The sequence below is a fragment of the Ictalurus punctatus genome, chromosome 8 (genome assembly GCF_001660625.3).
Source record: "Ictalurus punctatus breed USDA103 chromosome 8, Coco_2.0, whole genome shotgun sequence".
Lineage (NCBI taxonomy): Eukaryota > Metazoa > Chordata > Actinopteri > Siluriformes > Ictaluridae > Ictalurus > Ictalurus punctatus.
The window spans coordinates 14,016,550-14,038,424 of record NC_030423.2 but is presented as its reverse complement, the minus strand read 5'-3'; the positions used below and the strand labels follow the sequence as shown (position 1 = coordinate 14,038,424).

At 41.0% G+C, this 21,875-nt stretch overlaps 1 protein-coding gene across 7 annotated transcripts in view; it reads left to right on the top strand.

Moving 5' to 3' along the window:
• Positions 1–21,789, top strand: part of ahnak (AHNAK nucleoprotein) — a 41,215-nt gene extending 19,426 nt beyond the window's left edge. For 4 of the 7 annotated variants that reach the window (XM_053682118.1, XM_053682119.1, XM_053682116.1 and 1 more), the window contains one exon: positions 213–21,789. In XM_053682118.1, the coding sequence (XP_053538093.1) occupies positions 213–20,843 (20,631 nt within the window). In that variant the 3' untranslated portion in view covers positions 20,844–21,789. The remainder of the gene's footprint in view (positions 1–212) is intronic. The other 3 variants (XM_053682121.1, XM_053682122.1, XM_053682120.1) reach the window with 3 other exon arrangements.
• Positions 21,790–21,875: the final 86 nt, after the last annotated feature.

Sequence of the window (21,875 nt, the reverse complement as noted above, 5' to 3'; positions counted from 1 at the left end):
AAAATCAAGATTCATTAAAAACAAGTTGATTTAATGACTAACCTTAATATTCAGTTATTTAGTAAGTGAATCTTTAACATATTTTTTTTGTTGCATAGATAACAGATTAATTAACAAGGAAGTTAGTAATTGATGATAAATCAGTATGTGATTGATTTTGTTTTCATTTAATAAAATATTACATTACATTATTTACCATTATGTCTCTGCAGAGTGGGGATGACGAGGAGTACAGGAGGATCTACACTAAGAAAATTAAGCCCAGACTGAAGTCTGAGGACCTTGCAGAGGGAGTTGATGTACGTACAGAACGTCACAGCAGTACAAGTAGTGATGGCAGCACCATTACAACCATTACCCGCCGTATCACTACGTACACTGTGGACATACCGGGGGGATCTGGCCAGCAACAGATTGATATTTCATGCCCAGAATTCAAAATGAATGTTTCAGAGGGTAGCTCTGCTCAAATTCAATTGCCTCATGGAAACATAAGTAGGGTCAGTGGGCAAGAGGGTTTAGATCTTGAAGAAGGTAGATTAAGAGATCCAGAGGGCTCCTCTGAGAAGCACTGGAGTACAGCACATGTCAAAACATCAATTACAACAAAAGGAACAGAGGGAAGTGTGAGTGATTTGAGATTTAATATATATGACACTGGACTGTCAGCAGTAAAAACACATGGGGGAGAAGGGTCTTCTGAATGGATTCAACATGATAATAGCGTAAGAGACAAAGGCTCACTCACATCAGACACAAACACAGGTTATGCCGATCTCTCAGTTACACTTGGCATAGGGGCAGATAAGGATCAGGTAAGCAATAGTGATAAAATGTTGAAAATGAAACGTGAAGTTACTATTGCAGGGACAGAAGCTGAAAAGGATATCAAAGCACCCAAAGTGGACATTATAGGTCCAGAGGGATCAGAAGGAGGAGTTAAGATGTCAAAAATAAAAGTGTCATCAATTGAAATTAAGGGTCAAAAGGCTGACAAGAGTGATGCAGACATAGGTATTCCCAAAAGTGAGGTTGACATCAAAGCAGCAAAAATAGAAATCAAGGCTCCTGGTGTTATAGACTCAAAGCTGAATTTGACATCCGTTTCAGGTTCAGAAATGGCAAAAATGGATATTAATATTAAGGGCCCTAAGGTAAAAAGGGAAGTTGATGTTTCGGTGCCAAAAGTTGAAGGCGATGTCAAAGCACCTAAAGTGGACATCAAAGGTCCAGATGTTGATATTGAGGGCCCTGAAGGTGGATACAAAATGCCAAAAATCAAAATGCCATCATTTGGATTGAAGGGTCCGAAGCTTGAAGGCCCTGATGTTGATGGTAGTCTTCCTAAAGGAGACGTTGATATAAAAGGACCATCAGTAGATATCAAGGCACCAGAAATTGATATTGAGGGACCTGAAGGAAAAGTGAAGGGTCAAAAATTCAAGATGCCATCCATCTCTGGTCCAAAGATCTCTATGCCAGATGTGGATTTCAACCTTAAAGGCCCTAAGGTGAAAGGGGAAGTTGAAGCATCAGTGCCAAAGCTTGAAGGGGACATCAAAGCACCTAAATTGGACATCAAAGGTCCAGATGTTGATATTGAGGGCCCTGAAGGTGGATTCAAAATGCCAAAAGTCAAAATGCCATCATTTGGAATTAAGGGTCCGAAGCTTGAAGGTCCTGACGTTGATTTAAATCTCCCAAAAGCTGAAGTTGACATAAAAGGACCATCAGTAGATATCAAGGCACCAGATCTTGACATTGAGGGACCTGAGGGCAAAGTGAAAGATCCAAAATTCAAGATGCCATCAATTTCTGGTCCAAAGATCTCCATGCCAGATGTGGATTTCAACCTTAAGGGTCCTAAGGTGAAAGGGGAAGTTGATGTCTCAGTGCCAAAAGTTGAAGGGGACATCAAAGCACCTAAAGTGGACATCAAAGGTCCAGATGTTGATATTGAGGGAACTGAAGGCGGATTCAAAATGCCAAAAATCAAAATGCCATCATTTGGAATGAAGGGTCCGAAGCTTGAAGGTCCTGACGTTGATTTAAATCTCCCAAAAGCTGAAGTTGACATAAAAGGACCATCAGTAGATATCAAGGCACCAGATCTTGACATTGAGGGACCTGAGGGCAAAGTGAAAGGTCCAAAATTCAAGATGCCATCAATTTCTGGTCCAAAGATCTCCATGCCTGATGTGGATTTCAACCTTAAGGGTCCTAAGGTGAAAGGAGAAGTTGAAGCATCAGTGCCAAAGCTTCAAGGAGACATCAAAGCACCTAAATTGGACATCAAAGGTCCAAACGTTGATATTGAGGGCCCTGAAGGTGGATTCAAAATGCCAAAAGTCAAAATGCCATCATTTGGAATGAAGGGTCCGAAGCTTGAAGGCCCTGATGTTGATGTTAGTCTTTCCAAAGGAGTCGTTGATATTAAAGGACCATCACTGGATATCACGGCACCAAACGTTGATATTGAGGGACCTGATGGAAAAGTGAAAGGTCCAAAAATCAAGATGCCATCAATTTCTGGTCCCACGATCTCCATGCCAGATGTGGATTTCAACCTTAAGGGTCCTAAGCTGAAAGGAGAAGTTGATGTTTCAGTGCCAAAAGTTGAAGGGGACATCAAAGCACCTAAAATGGACATCAAAGGTCCAGATGTTGATATTGAGGGCCCTGAAGGCGGATTCAAAATGCCAAAAATCAAAATGCCATCATTTGGAATTAAGGGGCCGAAGCTTGAAGGTCCTGACGTTGATTTAAATCTACCAAAAGCTGAAGTTGACATAAAAGGACCATCAGTAGATATCAAGGCACCAGATCTTGACATTGAGGGACCTGAGGGCAAAGTGAAAGGTCCAAAATTCAAGATGCCATCAATTTCTGGTCCAAAGATCTCCATGCCAGATGTGGATTTCAACCTTAAGGGTCCTAAGGTGAAAGGAGAAGTTGAAGCATCAGTGCCAAAGCTTCAAGGGGACATCAAAGCACCTAAATTGGACATCAAAGGTCCAAACGTTGATATTGAGGGCCCTGAAGGTGGATTCAAAATGCCAAAAGTCAAAATGCCATCATTTGGAATGAAGGGTCCGAAGCTTGAAGGCCCTGATGTTGATGTTAGTCTTTCCAAAGGAGTCGTTGATATTAAAGGACCATCACTGGATATCACGGCACCAGACGTTGATATTGAGGGACCTGATGGAAAAGTGAAAGGTCCAAAAATCAAGATGCCATCAATTTCTGGTCCCACGATCTCCATGCCAGATGTGGATTTCAACCTTAAGGGTCCTAAGCTGAAAGGAGAAGTTGATGTTTCAGTGCCAAAAGTTGAAGGGGACATCAACGCACCTAAAATGGACATCAAAGGTCCACATGTTGATATTGAGGGAACTGAAGGCGGATTCAAAATGCCAAAAATCAGTATGCCATCATTTGGAATTAAGGGTCCGAAGCTTGAAGGTCCTGACGTTGATTTAAATCTACCAAAAGCTGAAGTTGACATAAAAGGACCATCAGTAGATATCAAGGCACCAGATCTTGACATTGAGGGACCTGAGGGCAAAGTGAAAGGTCCAAAATTCAAGATGCCATCAATTTCTGGTCCAAAGATCTCCATGCCAGATGTGGATTTCAACCTTAAGGGTCCTAAGGTGAAAGGAGAAGTTGATGTCTCAGTGCCAAAAGTTGAAGGGGACATCAAAGCACCTAAAGTGGAGCTCAAAGGTCCAGATGTTGATATTGAGGGCCCTGAAGGCGGATTCAAAATGCCAAAAATCAAAATGCCATCATTTGGAATTAAGGGGCCGAAGCTTGAAGGTCCTGACGTTGATTTAAATCTCCCAAAAGCTGAAGTTGACATAAAAGGACCATCAGTAGATATCAAGGCACCAGATCTTCACATTGAGGGACCTGAGGGCAAAGTGAAAGGTCCAAAATTCAAGATGCCATCAATTTCTGGTCCAAAGATCTCCATGCCTGATGTGGATTTCAACCTTAAGGGTCCTAAGGTGAAAGGGGAAGTTGATGTCTCAGTGCCAAAAGTTGAAGGGGACATCAAAGCACCTAAAGTGGACATCAAAGGTCCAGATGTTGATATTGAGGGAACTGAAGGCGGATTCAAAATGCCAAAAATCAAAATGCCATCATTTGGAATTAAGGGTCCGAAGCTTGAAGGTCCTGACGTTGATTTAAATCTCCCAAAAGCTGAAGTTGACATAAAAGGACCATCAGTAGATATCAAGGCACCAGATCTTGACATTGAGGGACCTGAGGGCAAAGTGAAAGGTTCAAAATTCAAGATGCCATCAATTTCTGGTCCAAAGATCTCCATGCCAGATGTGGATTTCAACCTTAAGGGTCCTAAGGTGAAAGGAGAAGTTGATGTCTCAGTGCCAAAAGTTGAAGGGGACATCAAAGGTCCAGATGTTGATATTGAGGGAACTGAAGGCGGATTCAAAATGCCAAAAATCAAAATGCCATCATTTGGAATTAAGGGGCCGAAGCTTGAAGGTCCTGACGTTGATTTAAATCTCCCAAAAGCTGAAGTTGACATAAAAGGACCATCATTAGATATCAAGGCACCAGATCTTGACATTGAGGGACCTGAGGGCAAAGTGAAAGATCCAAAATTCAAGATGCCATCAATTTCTGGTCCAAAGATCTCCATGCCTGATGTGGATTTCAACCTTAAGGGTCCTAAGGTGAAAGGAGAAGTTGATGTTTCAGTGCCAAAGCTTGAAGGGGACATCAAAGCACCTAAAGTGGCCATCAAAGGTCCAGATGTTGATATTGAGGGCCCTGAAGGCGGATTCAAAATGCCAAAAATCAAAATGCCATCATTTGGAATTAAGGGTCCGAAGCTTGAAGGTCCTGACGTTGATTTAAATCTCCCAAAAGCTGAAGTTGACATAAAAGGACCATCAGTAGATATCAAGGCACCAGATCTTGACATTGAGGGACCTGAGGGCAAAGTGAAAGATCCAAAATTCAAGATGCCATCAATTTCTGGTCCAAAGATCTCCATGCCAGATGTGGATTTCAACCTTAAGGGTCCTAAGGTGAAAGGGGAAGTTGATGTCTCAGTGCCAAAAGTTGAAGGGGACATCAAAGCACCTAAAGTGGACATCAAAGGTCCAGATGTTGATATTGAGGGAACTGAAGGCGGATTCAAAATGCCAAAAATCAAAATGCCATCATTTGGAATTAAGGGTCCGAAGCTTGAAGGTCCTGACGTTGATTTAAATCTCCCAAAAGCTGAAGTTGACATAAAAGGACCATCAGTAGATATCAAGGCACCAGATCTTGACATTGAGGGACCTGAGGGCAAAGTGAAAGGTCCAAAATTGAAGATGCCATCAATTTCTGGTCCAAAGATCTCCATGCCAGATGTGGATTTCAACCTTAAGGGTCCTAAGGTGAAAGGGGAAGTTGATGTCTCAGTACCAAAAGTTGAAGGGGACATCAAAGGTCCAGATGCTGATATTGAGGGAACTGAAGGCGGATTCAAAATGCCAAAAATCAAAATGCCATCATTTGGAATGAAGGGTCCGAAGCTTGAAGGTCCTGACGTTGATTTAAATCTCCCAAAAGCTGAAGTTGACATAAAAGGACCATCATTAGATATCAAGGCACCAGATCTTGACATTGAGGGACCTGAGGGCAAAGTGAAAGGTCCAAAATTCAAGATGCCATCAATTTCTGGTCCAAAGATCTCCATGCCTGATGTGGATTTCAACCTTAAGGGTCCTAAGGTGAAAGGAGAAGTTGATGTCTCAGTGCCAAAGCTTGAAGGGGACATCAAAGCACCTAAAGTGGACCTCAAAGGTCCAGATGTTGATATTGAGGGCCCTGAAGGCGGATTCAAAATGCCAAAAATCAAAATGCCATCATTTGGAATTAAGGGGCCGAAGCTTGAAGGTCCTGACGTTGATTTAAATCTACCAAAAGCTGAAGTTGACATAAAAGGACCATCAGTAGATATCAAGGCACCAGATCTTGACATTGAGGGACCTGAGGGCAAAGTGAAAGGTCCAAAATTCAAGATGCCATCAATTTCTGGTCCAAAGATCTCCATGCCTGATGTGGATTTCAACCTTAAGGGTCCTAAGGTGAAAGGAGAAGTTGATGTCTCAGTGCCAAAGCTTGAAGGGGACATCAAAGCACCTAAAGTGGACCTCAAAGGTCCAGATGTTGATATTGAGGGCCCTGAAGGCGGATTCAAAATGCCAAAAATCAAAATGCCATCATTTGGAATTAAGGGGCCGAAGCTTGAAGGTCCTGACGTTGATTTAAATCTACCAAAAGCTGAAGTTGACATAAAAGGACCATCAGTAGATATCAAGGCACCAGATCTTGACATTGAGGGACCTGAGGGCAAAGTGAAAGGTTCAAAATTCAAAATGCCATCAATTTCTGGTCCAAAGATCTCCATGCCTGATGTGGATTTCAACCTTAAGGGTCCTAAGGTGAAAGGAGAAGTTGATGTCTCAGTGCCAAAGCTTGAAGGGGACATCAAAGGTCCAGACGTAGATATTGAGGGCCCTGAAGGTGGACTCAAAATGCCAAAAATCAAAATGCCATCATTTGGACTTAAGGGCCCGAAGCTTGAAGGTCCTGATGTTGATGTTAGTCTTCCAAAAACTGGAGTTGATATTAAAGGACCATCAGTAGATATCAAGGCACCAGATCTTGACATTGAGGGATATGAGGGAAAAGTGAAAGGTCCAAAATTCAAGATGCCATCAATTTCTGGTCCAAAGATCTCCATGCCTGATGTGGATTTCAACCTTAAGGGCCCTAAGGTGAAAGGAGAAGTTGATGTTTCAGTGCCAAAGCTTGAAGGTGACATCAAAGCACCTAAAGTGGACCTCAAAGGTCCAGATGTTGATATTGAGGGCCCTGAAGGAGGACTCAAAATGCCAAAAATCAAAATGCCATCATTTGGACTTAAGGGTCCAAAGGTTGAAGGTCCTGACGTTGATCTAAATCTTCCAAAAGCTGAAGTTGACATAAAAGGACCATCAGTAGATATCAAGGCACCTGATCTTGACATTGAAGGACCTGAGGGCAAAGTGAAAGGTCCAAAATTCAAGATGCCATCAATTTCTGGTCCAAAGATCTCCATGCCAGATGTGGATTTCAACCTTAAGGGTCCTAAGGTGAAAGGAGAAGTTGATGTTTCAATGCCAAAGCTTGAAGGGGACATCAAAGCACCTAAAGTGGACATCAAAGGTCCAGATGTTGATATTGAGGGCCCTGAAGGAGGACTCAAAATGCCAAAAATCAAAATGCCATCATTTGGACTTAAGGGTCCAAAGGTTGAAGGTCCTGATGTTGATCTAAATCTTCCAAAAGCTGAAGTTGACATAAAAGGACCATCAGTAGATATCAAGGCACCAGATCTTGACATTGAAGGACCTGAGGGCAAAGTGAAAGGTCCAAAATTCAAGATGCCATCAATTTCTGGTCCAAAGATCTCCATGCCAGATGTGGATTTCAATCTTAAGGGTCCTAAGGTGAAAGGAGAAGTTGATGTCTCAGTGCCAAAGCTTGAAGGGGACATCAAAGCACCTAAAGTGGACATCAGAGGTCCAGATGTTGATATTGAGGGCCCTGAAGGAGGACTCAAAATGCCAAAAATCAAAATGCCATCATTTGGACTTAAGGGTCCAAAGGTTGAAGGTCCTGATGTTGATCTAAATCTTCCAAAAGCTGAAGTTGACATAAAAGGACCATCAGTAGATATCAAGGCACCTGATCTTGACATTGAAGGACTTGAGGGCAAAGTGAAAGGTCCAAAATTCAAGATGCCATCAATTTCTGGTCCAAAGATCTCCATGCCAGATGTGGATTTCAACCTTAAGGGCCCTAAGGTGAAAGGAGAAGTTGATGTTTCAGTTCCAGAGCTTGAAGGAGATATACAAGCACCAAAAGTAGACATTGAAGGCCCAAATGTTGACATTGAAGGCCATGAAGGAGGATTTAAAATGCCAAAAATTAAAATGCCATCATTTGGAATTAAAGGTCCAAAGGTTGAAGGGCCTGATGTAGATGTAAGTCTTCCTAAAGGTGAACTGGATATGAAAGGCCCATCACTAGATATCAAGGCACCAGAAGTAGATATTGAGGGACCTGACGGAAAAGTGAAAGGTCCAAAATTCAAGATGCCATCAATTTCTGGTCCAAAGATCTCCATGCCAGATGTGGATTTCAATCTTAAGAGCCCTAAATTGAAAGCTGATGTTGATGTTTCATTACCAAAAGTTGAAGGGGACATCAAAGCACCTAAAGTGGACATAAAAGGTCCAGATGTTGATTTTGAGGTTTCAGGGGGAAAAGTCAAGACTCCTAAAGTTGAAATGGAAGGGACCAAAATCGACCTTGATGCTTCAGGAGCTTCAGTCAAGAAATCTAAGTTTAAAATGCCAAGATTTGGATTGAAAGGTCCCAAAATGGAAGGGCCAGATACTGATGTTAAAGTTCCAAAAGGTGATGTCACTGTAGAAGCCAAAAGTCCAGAGGGTGGATTTAAGATGCCAAAATTCAAAATGCCAAAATTTGGATTCAAATCGTCTAAAGCTGATATGCCAAGTATGGATGAGTCAGATGTAAATGTCAACATTAAAAGTCCATCTGTTGACATAGAGGTTCCAGAAGGAAAAATCAAAGGTCCTAAAATCAATATGCCATCTGTCTCAGGGCCAAATATTAATTTGCCTGATCTGGATTTTAATCTTAAAGGCCCGAAATTAAAAGGGGATGTGGATATCTCGGTTCCCAAAATTGAAGGTGACCTCAAATCACCGAAAGTTGAAATTGAAGGCCCAGATGTGGATGTTGAAGGACCAGAGGGTTTGAAGATGCCAAAATTCAAAATGCCATCATTTGGGGTCAAAGGGCCAAAAGTTGAGGGCCCCGATATTGACTTAAACCTACCAAAAGGAGATATTGATGTCAAAGGCCCGAAGATTGATATTAAAAGCCCAGATATTGATGTTGAAGGACCAGAAGGGAAAATCAAAGGTCCAAAATTCAAAATGCCAACTTTATCGGGTCCAAAGCTCTCAATGCCTGATGTGGACATTAATATAAAGGGCCCTAAATTAAAGGGGGATATGGAGATCTCGGTTCCCAAGATTGAAGGTGACATCAGAGCACCAAAAGTTGAAATTGAAGGCCCAGATGTGGATGTTGAAGGACCTGGGGCTAGTTTGAAGATGCCAAAAATCAAAATGCCATCATTTGGCCTCAAAGGTCCAAAGGTTCAGGGTACCGATATTGATGTAAATCTACCAAAGACAGATATTGATGTCAAAGGCCCTAAGATTGACATTCAAAGCCCAGACATCGACATTGAAGGGCCAGAAGGAAAAATCAAAGGTCCTAAATTCAAAATGCCAACCATTTCAGGTCCAAAGATCTCAATGCCTGATGTGGACTTTAATCTTAAAGGACCTAAATTAAAGGGTGATATGGATGTGTCTGTTCCCAAGATTGAAGGTGACCTTAAAGCACCGAAAGTTGAAATTGAAGGCCAAGATTTGGATGTTGAAGGAGTAGAGGGTGGTTTGAAAATGCCAAAATTCAAAATGCCATCATTTGGGCTCAAAGGTCCAAAAGTTGAGGGCCCTGATATTGATGTAAATCTACCAAAAGGAGATATTGATGTGAAAGGACCCAAGATTGACATCCAGAGCCCCGATATTGACATTGAAGGGCCAGAAGGGAAAATCAAAGGTCCCAAATTCAAAATGCCAACTATATCTGGTCCAAAGATCTCAATGCCTGATATGGATTTCAATCTGAAAGGACCTAAAATAAAGGGTGATATGGATGTGTCTGTTCCCAAGATTGAAGGTGATATTAAAGCACCAAAAGTAGACATTGAAGGTCCAGATTTTGATGTAGAAGGCACAGGAGGCTTGAAGATGCCAAAATTCAAAATGCCATCATTTGGGGTGAAAGGGCCAAAAGTTGAAGGCCCCGATATTGACTTAAACCTACCAAAAGGAGATATTGATGTCAAAGGCCCTAAGATTGATATCAAAAGCCCAGATATTGATGTTGAAGGACCAGAAGGAAAAATCAAAGGTCCCAAATTCAAAATGCCAACCATATCTGGTCCAAAGATCTCAATGCCTGATGTGGACTTTAATCTTAAAGGTCCTAAATTAAAGGGGGATGTGGATATCTCAGTTCCCAAGATTGAAGGTGACCTTAAAGCACCGAAAGTGGACATTGAAGTCCCAGATGTGGATATTGAAGGAGTAGAGGGTGGTTTGAAAATGCCAAAATTCAAAATGCCATCATTTGGGCTCAAAGGTCCAAAAGTTGAGGGCCCTGATATTGATGTAAATCTACCAAAGACAGACGTTGATGTGAAAGGACCCAAGATTGACATCCAAAGCCCCGAGTTTGACATTGAAGGGCCAGAAGGGAAAATCAAAGGTCCCAAATTCAAAATGCCAACTATATCTGGTCCAAAGATGTCAATGCCTGATGTGGATTTCAATCTGAAAGGACCTAAAATAAAGGGTGATATGGATGTGTCCGTTCCCAAGATTGAAGGTGATATTAAAGCACCAAAAGTAGACATTGAAGGTCCAGATTTTGATGTAGAAGGCACAGGAGGAGGCTTCAAGATGCCAAAATTCAAAATGCCATCATTTGGGGTGAAAGGGCCAAAAGTTGAGGGCCCCGATATTGACTTAAACCTACCAAAAGGAGATATTGATGTCAAAGGCCCTAAAATTGATATCAAAAGCCCAGATATTGATGTTGAAGGACCAGAAGGGAAAATCAAAGGTCCCAAATTCAAAATGCCAACCATATCTGGTCCAAAGATCTCAATGCCTGATGTGGACTTTAATCTTAAAGGCCCTAAATTAAAGGGGGATGTGGATATCTCAGTTCCCAAGATTGAAGGTGACCTTAAAGCACCGAAAGTGGACATTGAAGGCCCAGATGTGGATGTTGAAGGAGTAGAGGGTGGTTTGAAAATGCCAAAATTCAAAATGCCATCATTTGGGCTCAGAGGTCCAAAAGTTGAGGGCCCTGATATTGATGTAAATCTACCAAAGACAGATATTGATGTGAAAGGACCCAAGATTGACATCCAGAGGCCCGATATTGACATTGAAGGGCCAGAAGGGAAAATCAAAGGTCCCAAATTCAAAATGCCAAATATATCTGGTCCAAAGATCTCAATGCCTGACATGGATTTCAATCTGAAAGGACCTAAAATAAAGGGTGATATGGATGTCTCTGTTCCCAAGATTGAAGGTGATATTAAAGCACCAAAAGTAGACGTTGAAGGTCCAGATTTTGATGTAGAAGGCACAGGAGGAGGCTTCAAGATGCCAAAATTCAAAATGCCATCATTTGGGGTGAAAGGGCCAAAAGTTGAGGGCCCCGATATTGACTTAAACCTACCAAAAGGAGATATTGATGTCAAAGGCCCTAAAATTGATATCAAAAGCCCAGATATTGATGTTGAAGGACCAGAAGGGAAAATCAAAGGTCCCAAATTCAAAATGCCAACCATATCTGGTCCAAAGATCTCAATGCCTGATGTGGACTTTAATCTTAAAGGTCCTAAATTAAAGGGGGATGTGGATGTCTCAGTTCCCAAGATTGAAGGTGACCTTAAAGCACCGAAAGTGGACATTGAAGTCCCAGATGTGGATGTTGAAGGAGTAGAGGGTGGTTTGAAAATGCCAAAATTCAAAATGCCATCATTTGGGCTCAGAGGTCCAAAAGTTGAGGGCCCTGATATTGATGTAAATCTACCAAAGACAGACGTTGATGTGAAAGGACCCAAGATTGACATCCAAAGCCCCGATATTGACATTGAAGGACCAGAAGGGAAAATCAAAGGTCCCAAATTCAAAATGCCAACCATATCTGGTCCAAAGATCTCAATGCCTGATGTGGACTTTAATCTTAAAGGTCCTAAATTAAAGGGGGATGTGGATATCTCAGTTCCCAAGATTGAAGGTGACCTTAAAGCACCGAAAGTAGAAATTGAAGTCCCAGATGTGGATTTTGAAGGAGTAGAGGGTGGTTTGAAAATGCCAAAATTCAAAATGCCATCATTTGGGCTCAAAGGTCCAAAAGTTGAGGGCCCTGATATTGATGTAAATCTACCAAAGACAGACGTTGATGTGAAAGGACCCAAGATTGACATCCAAAGCCCCGAGTTTGACATTGAAGGGCCAGAAGGGAAAATCAAAGGTCCCAAATTCAAAATGCCAACTATATCTGGTCCAAAGATGTCAATGCCTGATGTGGATTTCAATCTGAAAGGACCTAAAATAAAGGGTGATATGGATGTGTCTGTTCCCAAGATTGAAGGTGATATTAAAGCACCAAAAGTAGACATTGAAGGTCCAGATTTTGATGTAGAAGGCACAGGAGGAGGCTTCAAGATGCCAAAATTCAAAATGCCATCATTTGGGGTGAAAGGGCCAAAAGTTGAGGGCCCCGATATTGACTTAAACCTACCAAAAGGAGATATTGATGTCAAAGGCCCTAAAATTGATATTAAAAGCCCAGATATTGATGTTGAAGGACCAGAAGGGAAAATCAAAGGTCCCAAATTCAAAATGCCAACCATATCTGGTCCAAAGATCTCAATGCCTGATGTGGACTTTAATCTTAAAGGTCCTAAATTAAAGGGGGATGTGGATATCTCAGTTCCCAAGATTGAAGGTGACCTTAAAGCACCGAAAGTGGACATTGAAGGCCCAGATGTGGATGTTGAAGGAGTAGAGGGTGGTTTGAAAATGCCAAAATTCAAAATGCCATCATTTGGGCTCAAAGGTCCAAAAGTTGAGGGCCCTGATATTGATGTAAATCTACCAAAGACAGACGTTGATGTGAAAGGACCCAAGATTGACATCCAAAGCCCCGATATTGACATTGAAGGGCCAGAAGGGAAAATTAAAGGTCCCAAATTCAAAATGCCAACTATATCTGGTCCAAAGATGTCAATGCCTGATGTGGATTTCAATCTGAAAGGACCTAAATTAAAGGGTGATATGGATGTCTCTGTTCCCAAGATTGAAGGTGATATTAAAGCACCAAAAGTAGACATTGAAGGTCCAGATTTTGATGTAGAAGGCACAGGAGGAGGCTTCAAGATGCCAAAATTCAAAATGCCATCATTTGGGGTGAAAGGGCCAAAAGTTGAGGGCCCCGATATTGACTTAAACCTACCAAAAGGAGATATTGATGTCAAAGGCCCTAAGATTGATATTAAAAGCCCAGATATTGATGTTGAAGGACCAGAAGGGAAAATCAAAGGTCCCAAATTCAAAATGCCAACCATATCTGGTCCAAAGATCTCAATGCCTGATGTGGACTTTAATCTTAAAGGTCCTAAATTAAAGGGGGATGTGGATATCTCAGTTCCCAAGATTGAAGGTGACCTTAAAGCACCGAAAGTGGACATTGAAGGCCCAGATGTGGATGTTGAAGGAGTAGAGGGTGGTTTGAAAATGCCAAAATTCAAAATGCCATCATTTGGGCTCAAAGGTCCAAAAGTTGAGGGCCCTGATATTGATGTAAATCTACCAAAGACAGACGTTGATGTGAAAGGACCCAAGATTGACATCCAAAGCCCCGATATTGACATTGAAGGGCCGGAAGGGAAAATCAAAGGTCCCAAATTCAAAATGCCAACTATATCTGGTCCAAAGATCTCAATGCCTGATGTGGATTTCAATCTGAAAGGACCTAAATTAAAGGGTGATATGGATGTGTCTGTTCCCAAAATTGAAGGTGATATTAAAGCACCAAAAGTAGACATTGAAGGTCCAGATTTTGATGTAGAAGGCACAGGAGGAGGCTTCAAGATGCCAAAATTCAAAATGCCATCATTTGGGGTGAAAGGGCCAAAAGTTGAGGGCCCCGATATTGACCTAAACCTACCAAAAGGAGATATTGATGTCAAAGGCCCTAAGATTGATATTAAAAGCCCAGATATTGATGTTGAAGGACCAGAAGGAAAAATCAAAGGTCCCAAATTCAAAATGCCAACCATATCTGGTCCAAAGATCTCAATGCCTGATGTGGACTTTAATCTTAAAGGTCCTAAATTAAAGGGGGATGTGGATATCTCAGTTCCCAAGATTGAAGGTGACCTTAAAGCACCGAAAGTGGACATTGAAGGCCCAGATGTGGATGTTGAAGGAGTAGAGGGTGGTTTGAAAATGCCAAAATTCAAAATGCCATCATTTGGGCTCAAAGGTCCAAAAGTTGAGGGCCCTGATATTGATGTAAATCTACCAAAGACAGACGTTGATGTGAAAGGACCCAAGATTGACATCCAAAGCCCCGATATTGACATTGAAGGGCCAGAAGGGAAAATCAAAGGTCCCAAATTCAAAATGCCAACTATATCTGGTCCAAAGATGTCAATGCCTGATGTGGATTTCAATCTGAAAGGACCTAAATTAAAGGGTGATATGGATGTGTCTGTTCCCAAGATTGAAGGTGATATTAAAGCACCAAAAGTAGACATTGAAGGTCCAGATTTTGATGTAGAAGGCACAGGAGGAGGCTTCAAGATGCCAAAATTCAAAATGCCATCATTTGGGGTGAAAGGGCCAAAAGTTGAGGGCCCCGATATTGACTTAAACCTACCAAAAGGAGATATTGATGTCAAAGGCCCTAAGATTGATATTAAAAGCCCAGATATTGATGTTGAAGGACCAGAAGGGAAAATCAAAGGTCCCAAATTCAAAATGCCAACCATATCTGGTCCAAAGATCTCAATGCCTGATGTGGACTTTAATCTTAAAGGTCCTAAATTAAAGGGGGATGTGGATATCTCAGTTCCCAAGATTGAAGGTGACCTTAAAGCACCGAAAGTGGACATTGAAGGCCCAGATATGGATGTTGAAGGAGTAGAGGGTGGTTTGAAAATGCCAAAATTCAAAATGCCATCATTTGGGCTCAAAGGTCCAAAAGTTGAGGGCCCTGATATTGATGTAAATCTACCAAAGACAGACGTTGATGTGAAAGGACCCAAGATTGACATCCAAAGCCCCGATATTGACATTGAAGGGCCAGAAGGGAAAATTAAAGGTCCCAAATTCAAAATGCCAACTATATCTGGTCCAAAGATGTCAATGCCTGATGTGGATTTCAATCTGAAAGGACCTAAATTAAAGGGTGATATGGATGTGTCTGTTCCCAAGATTGAAGGTGATATTAAAGCACCAAAAGTAGACATTGAAGGTCCAGATTTTGATGTAGAAGGCACAGGAGGAGGCTTCAAGATGCCAAAATTCAAAATGCCATCATTTGGGGTGAAAGGGCCAAAAGTTGAGGGCCCCGATATTGACTTAAACCTACCAAAAGGAGATATTGATGTCAAAGGCCCTAAGATTGATATTAAAAGCCCAGATATTGATGTTGAAGGACCAGAAGGGAAAATCAAAGGTCCCAAATTCAAAATGCCAACCATATCTGGTCCAAAGATGTCAATGCCTGATGTGGATTTCAATCTGAAAGGACCTAAATTAAAGGGTGATATGGATGTGTCTGTTCCCAAGATTGAAGGTGATATTAAAGCACCAAAAGTAGACATTGAAGGTCCAGATTTTGATGTAGAAGGCACAGGAGGAGGCTTCAAGATGCCAAAATTCAAAATGCCATCATTTGGGGTGAAAGGGCCAAAAGTTGAGGGCCCCGATATTGACTTAAACCTACCAAAAGGAGATATTGATGTCAAAGGCCCTAAGATTGATATTAAAAGCCCAGATATTGATGTTGAAGGACCAGAAGGGAAAATCAAAGGTCCCAAATTCAAAATGCCAACCATATCTGGTCCAAAGATCTCAATGCCTGATGTGGACTTTAATCTTAAAGGTCCTAAATTAAAGGGGGATGTGGATATCTCAGTTCCCAAGATTGAAGGTGACCTTAAAGCACCGAAAGTGGACATTGAAGGCCCAGATATGGATGTTGAAGGAGTAGAGGGTGGTTTGAAAATGCCAAAATTCAAAATGCCATCATTTGGGCTCAAAGGTCCAAAAGTTGAGGGCCCTGATATTGATGTAAATCTACCAAAGACAGACGTTGATGTGAAAGGACCCAAGATTGACATCCAAAGCCCCGATATTGACATTGAAGGGCCAGAAGGGAAAATCAAAGGTCCCAAATTCAAAATGCCAACTATATCTGGTCCAAAGATCTCAATGCCTGATGTGGATATCAATCTGAAAGGACCTAAATTAAAGGGTGATATGGATGTGTCTGTTCCCAAGATTGAAGGTGATATTAAAGCACCAAAAGTAGACATTGAAGGTCCAGATTTTGATGTAGAAGGCACAGGAGGAGGCTTCAAGATGCCAAAATTCAAAATGCCATCATTTGGGGTGAAAGGGCCAAAAGTTGAGGGCCCCGATATTGACTTAAACCTACCAAAAGGAGATATTGATGTCAAAGGCCCTAAGATTGATATTAAAAGCCCAGATATTGATGTTGAAGGACCAGAAGGGAAAATCAAAGGTCCCAAATTCAAAATGCCAACCATATCTGGTCCAAAGATCTCAATGCCTGATGTGGACTTTAATCTTAAAGGTCCTAAATTAAAGGGGGATGTGGATATCTCAGTTCCCAAGATTGAAGGTGACCTTAAAGCACCGAAAGTGGACATTGAAGTCCCAGATGTGGATGTTGAAGGAGTAGAGGGTGGTTTGAAAATGCCAAAATTCAAAATGCCATCATTTGGGCTCAAAGGTCCAAAAGTTGAGGGCCCTGATATTGATGTAAATCTACCAAAGACAGACGTTGATGTGAAAGGACCCAAGATTGACATCCAAAGCCCCGATATTGACATTGAAGGGCCAGAAGGGAAAATCAAAGGTCCCAAATTCAAAATGCCAACTATATCTGGTCCAAAGATCTCAATGCCTGATGTGGATTTCAATCTGAAAGGACCTAAATTAAAGGGTGATATGGATGTCTCTGTTCCCAAGATTGAAGGTGATATTAAAGCACCAAAAGTAGACATTGAAGGTCCAGATTTTGATGTAGAAGGCACAGGAGGAGGCTTCAAGATGCCAAAATTCAAAATGCCATCATTTGGGGTGAAAGGGCCAAAAGTTGAGGGCCCCGATATTGACTTAAACCTACCAAAAGGAGATATTGATGTCAGAGGCCCTAAAATTGATATCAAAAGCCCAGATATTGATGTTGAAGGACCAGAAGGAAAAATCAAAGGTCCCAAATTCAAAATGCCAACCATATCTGGTCCAAAGATCTCAATGCCTGATGTGGACTTTAATCTTAAAGGTCCTAAATTAAAGGGGGATGTGGATATCTCAGTTCCCAAGATTGAAGGTGACCTTAAAGCACCGAAAGTGGACATTGAAGGCCCAGATGTGGATGTTGAAGGAGTAGAGGGTGGTTTGAAAATGCCAAAATTCAAAATGCCATCATTTGGGCTCAAAGGTCCAAAAGTTGAGGGCCCTGATATTGATGTAAATCTACCAAAGACAGACGTTGATGTGAAAGGACCCAAGATTGACATCCAAAGCCCCAATATTGACATTGAAGGGCCAGAAGGGAAAATCAAAGGTCCCAAATTCAAAATGCCAACTATATCTGGTCCAAAGATCTCAATGCCTGATGTGGATTTCAATCTGAAAGGACCTAAATTAAAGGGTGATATGGATGTGTCTGTTCCCAAGATTGAAGGTGATATTAAAGCACCAAAAGTAGACATTGAAGGTCCAGATTTTGATGTAGAAGGCACAGGAGGAGGCTTCAAGATGCCAAAATTCAAAATGCCATCATTTGGGGTGAAAGGGCCAAAAGTTGAGGGCCCCGATATTGACTTAAACCTACCAAAAGGAGATATTGATGTCAAAGGCCCTAAAATTGATATCAAAAGCCCAGATATTGATGTTGAAGGACCAGAAGGAAAAATCAAAGGTCCCAAATTCAAAATGCCAACCATATCTGGTCCAAAGATCTCAATGCCTGATGTGGACTTTAATCTTAAAGGTCCTAAATTAAAGGGGGATGTGGATATCTCAGTTCCCAAGATTGAAGGTGACCTTAAAGCACCGAAAGTGGACATTGAAGGCCCAGATGTGGATGTTGAAGGAGTAGAGGGTGGTTTGAAAATGCCAAAATTCAAAATGCCATCATTTGGGCTCAAAGGTCCAAAAGTTGAGGGCCCTGATATTGATATAAATCTACCAAAGACAGACGTTGATGTGAAAGGACCCAAGATTGACATCCAGAGCCCCGATATTGACATTGAAGGGCCAGAAGGGAAAATCAAAGGTCCCAAATTCAAAATGCCAACTATATCTGGTCCAAAGATCTCAATGCCTGATGTGGATTTCAATCTGAAAGGCCCTAAATTAAAGGGTGATATGGATGTCTCTGTTCCCAAGATTGAAGGTGATATTAAAGCACCGAAAGTAGACATTGAAGGTCCAGATTTTGATGTAGAAGGCACAGGAGGAGGCATCAAAATGCCAAAATTCAAAATGCCATCATTTGGGGTGAAAGGGCCAAAAGTTGAGGGCCCCGATATTGACTTAAACCTACCAAAAGGAGATATTGATGTCAAAGGCAATAAAAAAATTGATATTAAAAGCCCAGATATTGATGTTGAAGGACCAGAAGGAAAAATCAAAGGTCCCAAATTCAAAATGCCAACTATATCTGGTCCAAAGGTCTCAATGCCTGATGTGGATTTAAATCTGAAAGGACCTAAAATAAAGGGTGATATGGATGTGTCTGTTCCCAAGATTGAAGGTGATATTAAAGCACCAAAAATAGACATTGAAGGTCCAGATTTTGATGTAGAAGGCACAGGAGGAGGCATCAAAATGCCAAAAATCAAAATGCCATCATTGGGCCTCAAAGGTCCAAAAGGTGAAGGCCCTGATATTGATATAAATCTGCCAAAGGGAGATATTGATGTGAAAGGCCCTAATATCGATATCAAAAGCCCAGATATTGACATTGAAGGACCAGAAAGCAATATCAGAGGTCCCAAATTCAAAATGCCAACTATATCCGGTCCAAAGATCGCAATGCCTGACATGGATTTCAATCTTAAAGGCCCTAAAATAAAGGGGGATGTTGATTTGTCTATTCCCAAGATTGAAGGTGACATTAAGGCACCCAAAATTGACATTGAAGGACCTAATATCAATATGGAGGGAGCAGAGTTTAATATCCCCAAAATCAAAGTGCCATCCTTTGGAATTAAGGGGCCAGTAGTGGATTCTGATGCTGAAGTAAATGTTCCCAAAGTTAAAGCTGATATAAAAGGACCAGTCGTGGATATCAAAGGGCCGAAGATTGGCAAGGGTCTCGAAGACCCTGATGTGGACATCCATTTGAAGGGAAAGAAAGGTAAATTGAAAGTGCCCAAGGTGAAAGGAAAGATGAAGACTGATCTTAATGTTGATTCTAAAACTGGCAATGTTGAGCTATCTGCAGACTCACCTGACTTGCATCTCAAAGGACCTAAGGTTAAGAAGCCATTGTTTGGAAAGTTACATTTTCCTGATGTGGAATTTGACATCAAATCCCCAAAGGTTAAAGGAGGTGGTTCAGTGTCTGGAAATTCAAAATCAGTTGAATTTGGTTCATCACCTGGGAGTCTTAAAGCAGATATACCAGGAGTTGATATTCAGTCACCAAATGTTAGCTTGGAGGGCCCAGACATCAAAGCTAAAAAATCCAAAATCAAAATGCCAAAGTTAATGTCAGGTACCAAGGTCAAATCTGCTGATGTTGATGTCAATATTCCGAAGCTACAATCACCTGAAATGAGTATGAACCTGGGTGCTTCTGATGCTAGGTTAGAAGGGCAAGGCATAAAAGTTAAGGGCAGTTTGACAGACCCTGAGATAAAAGGGACCTTTGAAGGTAGAGTGAAGGGGCACACAGATACAGAAGGCTTTAAAGCAGAAGGATTTCAAGGTGTCGAGCTGAATATGCCAACTGCAAAGTTTAAAGTACCCCATGTAAGTTCTTCAGATAAGAAAACAGGAGAAATAGGCATGCATACAGATGTTGCAGACTCAAGTACAATAGAGTATACGGAGGGTAATGTAACCTTTCCTAAGATTAAAGTGCCAAAATTTGGAATAGCTTTGCCTCAGATAGAAGGAAGGGAGATGGGTGTGGATGTAGGGTCAGGAGAATTAACCGCTAGTGGTAATGTTAGTTCAAATCTGGAGGTGCCATGTCCAGATTTAAAAATCAGTGGTGGGAAAGTCAAAGTCAAAAAGCCACGATTCTTTGGCAAGTCTAAAGCTAAGGGTGGAAGTGCAGCTGATCTTACCTTTCAGGGACCTGAAGTTGAAGGTACAGTAGAGGGGGGTGCCAAAGTGTCTAAAGGATTAAGTGCAAGTTCTGGGGAGCTTATAGGTGGAAAAATGGTAGAGGGGAGTTCTGGTTTAAAAATTTCACCTAAGAGTAAATCTGCTTCACTTGATCTTTACAAGAAATCAAAGCACCGTTCTTCATCACTCAGTGATGAAGGAGAACTTGCTTCCCCTTCTTCTGTAGAAGGGCATTTACAGACAGAAGGCGGTAACATTTCAATGGATGTTGGAGGGGCTAAAGTGAAAGGCAAAAAAGGAGTGCTGAAGTTTGGCACATTTGGTGGGTTTGGCTCAAAATCCAAGGGTTCATATGAAGTGACACTTGGAGAAGATAGTGAAGCAAGGATTGAAGGAGCTGGAGTTGTTTCCCCTTCCAAGAAGTCTAGAGTGTCATCATCATCTAGCAGTGATAGTGTTTCAAAGGGTGGTTTTCGCTTCCCAAGGGTTGAAATTGCTGTTTCACCAAAGAAATAATGTTATAAGAAATAATAATAAGTTGTGATATGATTAAAAGGCACTATTGTTTTGCCTTTCTATATGCTATGAATTCACATACACTCTAATGCTTTATACTAGACAGCTACTTTATAAGCCTCATCTAACTACAGTGCACTGTCATAAATGTAGACATTTTGTCTAGTTTTCCTTTTAGCATTCCAAATAATAGTCCTTTCATTTTGCTGGGGTACATGTCATGTCTTTTAACTGTAAATAAGAGAAATCTGTAATTTTCATTATCACTTGTAAATAGGAAAAAAAAGTCTACCATCACATTTTCTATCCACTACCACAGAAATGTTGAAATGGCATATTTGCATCTGGTTTTTAACACTTTTTTGTGATATGATAATTATATTTTTGTATTTGTTCATCTTTAGGGGAAATGGTTTAGCAAGCATCTGTCAAATATTATCTCTGTTGTTATTTTACTGTTAACAGGATGTATGTGCCTTTCATATATTGTTTCATCAAAACAAACCCAGAACATTTATTGTGTGAGATTTTATAATTTTGAAATCAATTCTGTATAATACTTAAGTGACAGTTCATCCAAATGACATTTTATATTTTAGATCTGTAAAAATGTAAATAAACTGCTGATACACTTTAATAAATTGGGAATTATCCTTTTAGCACCAAAAAAACCAATAAGCCAAAATCTATACAAACATTTTTAAAGAATTTATATCTGATGAGGCTGTGAACTTCCACAAATCAGTAAACCAAAACAGCTTATCAGCCATTACTCTTTTAATGTACACTTGCTGTCCCCCAGTGCACCATATCACCCCCACCTCTTCCCTCTTTATCTCTCTCTCTCTTAGTCTCCTTTGTTCCTGTGAATGGCTGTGCTGGAATGTGTTCATTTTTGATTCACTGTCATCTGCAAAATCAAATAAAGTATTCAGTTATCAGTGTGTATATGTATTGAATATTTACAAATATATATAGCTCACTCATTATATTGAGGAAAGGAAAATGTTGTAAATCAGAACTTACAACTGA